General features: G+C 45.0%; 1 protein-coding gene across 1 annotated transcript in view; it reads right to left on the bottom strand.

The window, feature by feature from the left end:
• The window catches only part of GNB5 (G protein subunit beta 5), a 50,143-nt gene extending 40,615 nt beyond the window's left edge, over window positions 1-9,528 (bottom strand). Inside the window, exons 1-3 of the mRNA XM_029952246.1 lie at window positions 9,355-9,528; window positions 293-489; window positions 38-127 (exon numbers count right to left, since the gene is read on the bottom strand). Of these exons, the coding sequence (XP_029808106.1) occupies window positions 38-127; window positions 293-489; window positions 9,355-9,528 (461 nt within the window). The remainder of the gene's footprint in view (window positions 1-37; window positions 128-292; window positions 490-9,354) is intronic.
• Window positions 9,529-9,752: the final 224 nt, after the last annotated feature.

Consider the following 9,752-nt stretch of genomic DNA (forward strand, 5'->3'; position numbering starts at 1 on the left):
GCTCGGCTCCCCCGCGGACTCCCGCGACCCCTCGCACCCGCTCCGCGCTCCCCACGCCGACACCTGCGGCGCGCGCCTGGCGCTGTGGCCTGGGCGATGCACGCGGTGGCGCTGCAGCGCACACCACCTGGAGATGCAGGGAGTGTCGTGTCCCTTTCACCGGTGGGAAAACTGAGGCTCAGAGACGATAACGTGACTTCCACGTACGTAGTGAAGGACCAAACTGGGATTCCAATCCAGGACTGCCCGGCTCCTAGGAGCCAGTGAAGTCCCAGTGACACGCCCTTCCTACCTGCCCGCTCCCTGGCGCCGATCTGCTCTAAATGGGACTTGATAGGCCGCCTGGTGGCTGCTACTTGCAGGATAGATGGGCAAGAAGAGGGCAACGAGGCCCGGTCCGCACCCACCACTGATTCCCAGCCTCATTCTGGGTAGCTTTGGTTCCCTACCCGCCTCTACAAAGAACCGGAAACATTCCTCCTTTGTTGACTTAAATATACAAAAATAAAACTCATTCTGGCTTCTGCGAAACTGCATTGTAACGACACTAGAACAGCACACTCTGGGTTTTCCTTTTCCTTTTTTCACACAGAGAATGAAGTGCCAGGCCTGGGGTCAGCAAAAGTTGGTTGGTGGTAGGGGTGGGGTTAGTATTCAGGGGCTCAGACCCGGGTTTTCGAACCTACACTCAGTGATCTCAGCTGTGTCATTTCTGAGCCAGCTTCCTTCACCTTAGAATGGAGCGTCCCTAGGATTCTCTCAAAATGCAAATTTAATGACATTAAGGCAGGCTCAAGCATCTCTTTTCCCCAGTCCTCTGCAATGCCGGGCGCTGTTCCAAGTATTTGACGTTAATGAATCACAACAGTCACCCTGATGGATACTATTCTCCCCATTTTACAAATGAGGAAGCTGAGGCACGGAAAGGTTAAATGAGTTTCTTGAGTCACACTCCCAGAAAGAGGCAAACGCAGGATTTGGACCTAGGCAGTCTGGCTCCATTCAGCTAGATGCCTCCAGACGTCGATGTGAAGGACCCAGCCCATGGCTTCTCCCTTTCCCGGCTCCATGACCTTGCTTGTGTGTGTTCGCGCGAGGGCAAAATGGGAAGGCAGATCAAGGTTACAAATTCTAGAGCAAACATTCCCAAGCAGGATTTTGGGGGCTGTTCCCATCCTTCCCTCCCTGCACTTGGTGCCCTGGGTGGCTCTTCATCAAAGAAAAGTTGGAAGTAATCTATATTAATCTGTGCATGATTGCCTAAGAGGTTAGATTCTGGGTTCCGCAGTTTCCTTATCGGAACATCTACTTCATAGGGCAGTTATGAGAATTAAATACAATAAAGTGAATGACCCTCTTAACAGATACCACCCTCATAGCAGATGTGTTTTAACCACCAGCTCCTTTTTCTCTCCCCATTGATACACGTTTATTCACCATTTATCCTCAGTACTTAGAATAGCTGATGTATGGTAGGTGCTCAGTTAATGTTAGCTTATCAAGCAGATGTATAAAACAACATGTAAAATGTATAATTAAAAATAAAGCAAATATATAAAATATCAATGTGTAAATAGATATATACAACTATTTATAAAAGTGAAAATATTACATCTGCTCCTGAGTTTGTAGAGCAGAAGTGTAAGAGAATGGGTTTCATCAAGATCATACAGCCTGAGGATAACTCCTGGCTGTGCTGTGTGGCCCTGGGTGATCTATTTGACATCTCTGGGTCTCAGTCTCCTCCTTTATAAATGGAAAACACCTCCTCAGAAAGGCTCATCAGTGGTGACCTTGTAGAGCATCCCATGACACGTAGCATTTGCTCAAAATTAAGGCTCCCTGATATTCTTGAGCAATTCACAGGAAGCATTTAAATGAGACACTAGGCCATGAGAGACAGTTCTCACCAGGGTCACCTCAGAAGGCCTGGCCAGACAGCCGCGTGGCCCATCGTGCGCCGAGTGTGCCTGCTCAAGGTCTGCCTGTGTGTGATCTGGAGTGAGCGGGCTTCACGCTGGAGCCTGGCCTCCTCTGGAAGCGTGTTCTCTCTGTAAAATAACCCCAAGTATCCTCCAGTCTGGAGGGTCTGCCATCTAGAGATGAGGCCATGCAACTTTTTAATAGCTGGGAAAGTTTACAAAGGGCCTTCCTGTACTTTAATTTCCACTCCTGTTTCTAGGTAAGGACGCTGGAGAGCAGAAAAGCTGAGGTCTGCTACCTTCCAGCAGTACTAGAGTTACAGGGTTGCCTCTGTTTATGAAAAGAGTCCACTGGGAGGCTCACAATCCCAAACACCCAGATAAAAATGAGCTGTCAGTCACTTGGACGTCTCCTCAGCCCCAGGAGGGTGTCTGAATAGTTGGGAACGGCCAAGAGCTTATGGTGGAGATAGCCTGTGACAGTTTCCCAAAAAGCACCTCCAACCTGGGAGAATCTCTGATGCTACAGGATGTGACGATGGGGATTCTGGGCTTTTTCTGTCCACAGAAGAAGATGTTTAAAAAACAGAAGAGCTAGATTCATAAATAGCACTGTTCCAGGATGGTAAGGCCACCTGAAAGCAGGCTTCTTTTAAAAACTGAATGTCCTCAGTTTGGTGATTTGCAGAGCCAAGCTTAGAACAAAAGGTGCTTCAGGTAGAAGCCCATTATACTAAGCCTGAATCTGTGACATCAGGATTGTTACGCTTTTCCAAAGTCTGTGTGTCACTCTGGGCTGTTTACTTGCCATTGCTTTAAGAGAATAATTTTTTTAAATGTCATTACTGTCAGGGGTTACAATGGAACCAAGAGGGTGAATACTGTCTTTTCCTCTTCAGGTGGATAAAATGTAAAAATCCCCTATCTTTGATACATACTTTTAAAAATATGTTAATAATTGGGGGTTTCCTCCTGGGCTTCTGAAGAGTGCTTTACCACTTTTGACCATGTGGGGGCTCTGCTCAGCCACATTACTGAGCCCACCTTTGCAAATCCTCTGAGACAGCATTATTTCAAGGGCTTCAGCCACGCTATTGTCACTTTGTTGCAAGATCTGAATAAAGCAAGTACATCGTCACCTCTAGTGAGGATTGATTTGTGTTCCTTGAAAAATGTCAGGATTTATATTCAATCCCTAGCCCTCAGTGAAGTCTTAGGCCTAAGGAGCACTTTTCCCTGAACTTAATGTTGCTTACTACTGAAGCCCTATAGGGTTCAGTCTTTAATAGAGCTGTTCCTAGGGAAAGCTGGATCACGGCCTTTGGAGAGGTACTTCCAGGCTGTTTGTTTGCCAGAGTCCCTTTTAGCTTGGTTGCTTGCCAAGCAGACTAGTAGAAAGCAGAAGCAAAAAACATTATTCCTAAAAAATAACAATAATACCTAAAACATTCATTGAGCACATCCCGTGGTGGGTACTGTTTTAAACACTTCATCAGGGGCACCTGGATGGTTCAGTCAGTTAAGCATCTGACATCGGTTCAGGTCAGGATCTCTGGTTCGTGAGTTCAAGCCCTGCATTGGGCTCCACACTAACTGTGCAGAGCTTGCTTCTGATTCTCTTCCTCTTCCTTTCTCTCAGAATAAATAAACTTAAAAAAAAAAAACCACTTCATCAAATGAACTCATTTGATTCTTACAAAGCCCTATGAGATAGATGCCATTATTCCTGTTTTACATATGGGAAAACCTACCTCCTAAGAGAGTTGAGATCTGCTGGCATACCACCACCAAGGAATACAACCAGGATCTGAACTCAAGAGGTCAGAGCCCAGTGTCCATGCTGTGAACCCACTTCTGTCCTGCCTCAGCCCAAGTGCACTAAAAATGTGTGTGTGTGTGTGTGTGTGTGTGTGTGTGTGTGTGTGTGTATAAACTCATCTGTCACAGGACCCAAACATTAGACATCATTTTAAGACAGGAAACTACTTAAATTTTTAAAAGGTGGCACTTACAAGTTCTACACACATTGAGCAGTAGCTGAGCTGTTGGGATTTCTTGAAAACTGGTCTCAGAGCCCGTTGTTTGAAACACTTGTCACAGGAGCCAAATACATTAACTAGAAAGGTCTGATCCATTTTTTTTTTACCCAAAATGAAGCTGAAAGAGAGAGAGAGACAAAGGGACATAGATGCATGAGAAATGCCAACAGAAACAGCTTTTTAAAATCTCATCTTCCTTTCATCACGATGGTTGCTTAGACCTCTATACGTGGGATGAAGTATATACAATTAATGTATAACCTTTGATTTATTGCAACATACTGCTGGGTCAACACCAGCTCGTTTATGTAATCAGTAAGGAAGCATTAGACAATAGGTTTTCTGGTGCTACCATTTAACTGGCTGTTTTGGCAGCTTCAGACACAATTGATCTTTACAGCACAATATTAATCCTGTGGGGCTTTGCCGTGGAAAGCACTGTTGTAATGGATACCATAATTTAAAACTTAAAAATATTCTGCCTCTAAGGATAAACTTTTGGAATAGTCAGAAAATGGTAGACTGTGATCCCCGCTGATACCATAAGGCTGAGTAAACATAGTATTGGTTCTCTGCAAGGGACACATCCCACTTATTAAACATTTGACAGCCAGAGACCCAGGGTCCGGGTCTGTCCATCAAGAGGTCAATAGACAGGCCCAAGACACTGAAGGGAGGGCAAACTTACGGAAGCAAAACCATCTGGTGGCTAAGGGTGCTGGCCCTGGCTGACCAGATCCTGGCCCCACTACTTAGACAAGTTACTTTGAGCTCCCTGGATCTTTGCTGATCGATCACATGGGGATCTTTTTTTTTTTAATCATTTTTTATTTATTTTTGAGAGACAGACAGAGCATGAATGGGGGAGGGGCAAAGAGAGAGGGAGATGCAAAATCCGAAGCAGATTCCAGGCTCCAGGCTCTGAGCTGTCAGTGCAGAGCCCGATGCAGTGAGATCATGACCTGAGCCAAAGTCGGAGGCTTAACTGACTGAGCCACTCAAGTGCCCCACATGGGCATCTTAACATGTACTGTCACAGGGTCATCAGGGGTATTGGAAGAGATAGTTCAGAAAGCCAAGCTCAAGGCTGGAATACAGTGAGTGCTCCATAGACGTTAAGCTGCCCTGTTAGTGCCTGCAGCAGCAGCAGAGCAGTGGCAAGGGGGCAGGGCGAGGAGGTTAGATGTGTGGAAAAAGCAGAGGTGAGCCTATGGCCATATTTCAGGCAGAACACGATGAAGGCCTTACTTAAAACAATGGTGTGGGATGGATTTGGACCAGGCCCGGGAAGAAGGTGCCAGACTTGGTGACGTGTGGGGAGAGGAGGGGGAGATGTCCACCGTGCCTCTTGGGTTTCTGTTGGGGAGGCAGGGTGTTGCGGTGCCACTGCTGGGGATGAGGGCAAGAGGCAGAGGGAGAGGGAGCAGCCATCGTGGGCCAGCCAATCCAACAGCTGTTCCAAAGAGTGGGGCACATCAAGATTCAAAGAAATAACACCCTAACTAAAAATATATTTGGGGGTACTGGTCTGAACATTTCAAAAGAGCCAAATTTGAGAGGAATGCATTTCTGGGGCAGGTGGAGTGGGGACACTGCTAAGTCTGGATGTCTACCATGCAGAGGTCACGATGGGGCTGGAGAAAGAACGGGGAGCTCACAATTTAGGTTGAACACTCCCACAACAAAGGGGCAGCTGATAGTTCTGAGATCTCTAAGTAACAGAGGAGTAGAGGACAGTCCTTTAGGGATGAAAGATCAGAAGGGAAACAGCTACTGACCACCATGCCATGTGAGCTACTGACTGCTCACAGCCACCCCGGGAAGGATGCAGACCTCTGTGTCACAGCTGAGGAAGTGCCGGGGGATGAAATGTGTTCAAGGTCAGTGGTGGAGCCTGAATCTGTGTGTAGTGGGACTCCACAACACTTTCCGTGGAGCCGGCACAATCAGTCTGCTCTGCCTTTGCATAAAACGTGAGGTAAAGAGCGTGCAAGGGGCTGCCCACTGGAGCCTGGCCTTGGGCGAGGACCCCATAATATTGCCCCGCCACTGCCACGCCTGCCAGTCACAAGGTCAGGCTGAGGGCTTAATAGCATTAGGAAGGTGAGCCCTGGGTTCTTCAGCAAGGGAGCAACGTCATTCAAGTGGATTATTCCAGCATTTGTGCTTCCAGAAGTAGGTCAGAGAGAGAAACCAGCTCTGAACGGAGTAGCAGCTGCGGAAATGGAAGGAGAGAAGAAACCTCAGGGCCCGGGGGGGGGAAGGAATACAACAGTGGCTAGGCGTCGTGGCAGAGCAAGGAAAAGGGAAGGAGAAAAAAGTGCCAACATTCCAAATCTGGAAAGAGACACTGGTCTTAAACTCTTTCAAATGCTAAGAGCTGTACATGCTTATTATAAATAATAGGAAACAGAAGGACATGAAGAGCGACAGTCACCTGCATGTCCTATACTTGTTTTCTTCTAGTGTCTTCATAAGCATATATTAATACTTTTTAAAAAATTGGAACTGTATGCCATATACAACTTTGCACATTAGTTTTTTGCTTACAGGTGCCATTGCATATTCTTGGAAAACACCACTTTCTAACAGAGACCACAAGTTGAGAGACATACCAACCTTAAGCTGCTTCACACAGGTAGCATTTTAGATCTGCTTGTTAAGAACAGGCAAGCCACAAACTAAATTTGAAATATTGCAGTATTTAAAACTATAAATATTATACACGGGCATTGTAGAGTCTGGAAAAATCCAAAAGGTATAAGGAAGAAAATAATCACCTATAATCCCACTGCCCAGAGAGACTCCTTCACACCTTCTGGCATATTCAAGAATACATTTTATAGTTTTCATATTTTTATATGCTGATGGTTTTTCATCTGGCATCTATATCACAGCTAAATTTAACCTCAGGGCATTCTACTATACTTATGATCGATAATCCTTTTTAAGGTGAGGAAACTTTTCCCAGCTAGCACAAATGCCTCAAAAAGATTAAAATGTCCCATTTTAACAAGGCTTGACATGAAGTTTTTCTGCGGTCGTCCATAGAACTTCTCAAACCTTTCCCTAACCTCATGCCAAGCACAAAATTTCTTTGCAATGTTTCACCTAAATATAAATTTGAAAATTACTGAACAACCCACCACCCCATATTTATTTTTAAGAGTACAGGCCAAAGATAGAAAGCCATAAGGGAAAGTCCCTATTATTTAGATTTGGTGCATATTCTTCCAGACTCTTCTGACCCCATTGATAAAGCTTTGTGAGTTACATAAATAAGGCTTTTAACTATTTGCTTTTTTCACTTTATTTATTGTCAGTACTTACAGATCTGTTTTGTGATAACAGCTTCAGTATTATTCTATACTACGTACCGTCACAATTTATTAAACCAACCTCCTATTATTGTATATATAGGGTATGTCCAGTGTTTACTTATAAAATAAAAGTAAAATGGGAAAACAACCACCCCTCCATGCTTTGCTGGTGGGAATGTACACTGGTACAGCTGCTGTAGAAAACAGTTTGACACTTCCTCAGAAAGTTGAACAGAGCTGTCACCATATGACCCCGCAAATCCACTAGGTATACACCCCTGAAAACTGAAAAGACATGTTCACATAAAAACTCATACATTAATGTTTGTAGTAGCATTTAAGCCCAAAGTGGAAACAACTCAAACTCATCAACTGATCAATAGATAAACAATAGGTGGTATATCCGTAGAGTACAATGTTATTTGGCAATAAAAAAGAATGAAATCAGGGGCGCCTGGGTGGCTCAGTCGGTTAAACTTCTGACTTCAACTCAGGTCATGATCTCACAGTTTGTGAGTTCGAGCCCCATGTTGGGCTCTGTGCTGACAGCTCAGAACCTGGAGCCTGCTTTGGATTCGGTGTCTCCCTCTTTCTCTTTCTGCCCCTTCCCCGCTCATGCTCTGTCTCTCTCTCAAAAATAAACATTAACAAAATTTTTAAAAAGGAATGAAATTTTGATACATGCTGCAACATGGATGAACCTTGAAAACATGCTAGGTGAAATAAGCCAGACATAAAAGGCCACTTATTGTATGACTCCAATTATATAAAACGTTTAGGATAGGCAAATCCATACAGATGGGGAAAGTAGATTAGAGGTTGCCAGAAAGTGGGGGGAGGGGAGAATTGAGAGTGACTGCTTAATGCATAAGGGGTTCCTTGTCTAGGGTGACGGAAATGCTCTATACTTAGATAATGCACATCCTTGCATATATACTAAAACCACTGAAATGGATGCTTTATAATGCTGAGTTTTATGTGCATTATCTCATTAAAAGTTAGTTAAAAATTTTCCTAACATTTATTCATTCTTGAGAGACAGAGAACAAAGCATGATCAGGGGAGGGGCAGAGAGAGAGGGAGACAGAGTCTGAAGCAGGCTCCAGCCTCTGAACGTCAGCACAGAGCCCCACATTGACCACTAGATCATGACCTGCGCCAAAGTTGGACACTCAATCAACTGAGCCACCCAGACACCCCCAAAATTATTTTTTTTAAATACAAGACTCTGAATAGACCCTTCACAAATGTGGGCATTCATATAGTCAATAAACATATGAGGTGTTCGATATCATTAGTTATCAAAGAAACGCAAACGAAAACCGCCCTGCAATACCACTACTTATCCATGGAATACCTAAAGTTTGAGAGACTGATAATTCAAAGTGTGGGCAAGGGGGTGGAGAACTGGACCCCTTTCCTTGTTTGTGGGAGTATAAATTGGTACAACCTCTTTGGAAAACTGGTTGAGAGGACCTACTGAAGTTATACAAGCATATAATCTGTGAGCTGGCACTTCTCCTCCTGGACATACACTCATCAGAAACAAGTACTTATATCCTAAGAAAAATGAATAAGAATGTCATAGCAGCTTTACCCATTATAGCCCCAAACTGGCAAAACCCAAATGCTCATCAACAGACTGGATAAGTTGTGAAATGCAATAAAGAAGAAGAAAGTTCTGATAGACACGATAGTGTGGATGTATCTCACAGACATGACTGTATAATGTTGTAATAAAACCTTCCTATTCCATAGCTGCATTCTGAGGCTTACGTTCACATGCAAAGTGTTACTTTGATCCATGTTTAAAACAGATTATATGACTTTACAGATGTCTAACTCCCCCCTCCCCAGCTGCCAGCACGAAATACATTTTTAAAGCAAAACGCCTCTCTAATATTTCAAAAGAAACACATGCAGGTTGTAGAACAATTCGAACCTGCAGATTAACCATCCCCACCCCCCACCTGTGCTCTTCTTCCCAGAAATCCCACGTAACACCTTGGTGTGTGCACACAGGAACATTTTCAGAGTGTACAGGAGAGCCCGAGTATGTTAGCACATACATACCTTCCACAGAGTCAACACTCGGAGCGACCAGCTGAGAGGCAGACCTGCAGCTCGAGGGTGAAGGTGCTGAAGCAGAAGCCGCACCTCTAATCTCCTTATCTGAGTGTCAAGGCTCAGCGGCTTTGTCACTTCCCACGGGCACTCACTGCCAATGACAAACTTCTGCCCATCCATGCACGCCAGACACCCTGAGAATCTCTGTTGCCCTGTGTCTGGGCTCAGTTCTCTGCCCGCTGCGGGAGGTGGACTTAGCAGCTTTGCCCCTCACGAACCCATGCCCTGCTCCACTGAGACTGTTATCAGCACCTCCTGCCTCCTCAGTCCTCGGCCCCCCCAGCACGTCTTCGTTTTGCCCATTCTTCCACCTTCAGCTTTGTGGGACTGAGCAAATGTGGGAT

The sequence above is a fragment of the Suricata suricatta genome, chromosome 9, assembly GCF_006229205.1.
Source record: "Suricata suricatta isolate VVHF042 chromosome 9, meerkat_22Aug2017_6uvM2_HiC, whole genome shotgun sequence".
Taxonomy (NCBI): Eukaryota; Metazoa; Chordata; class Mammalia; order Carnivora; family Herpestidae; genus Suricata; species Suricata suricatta.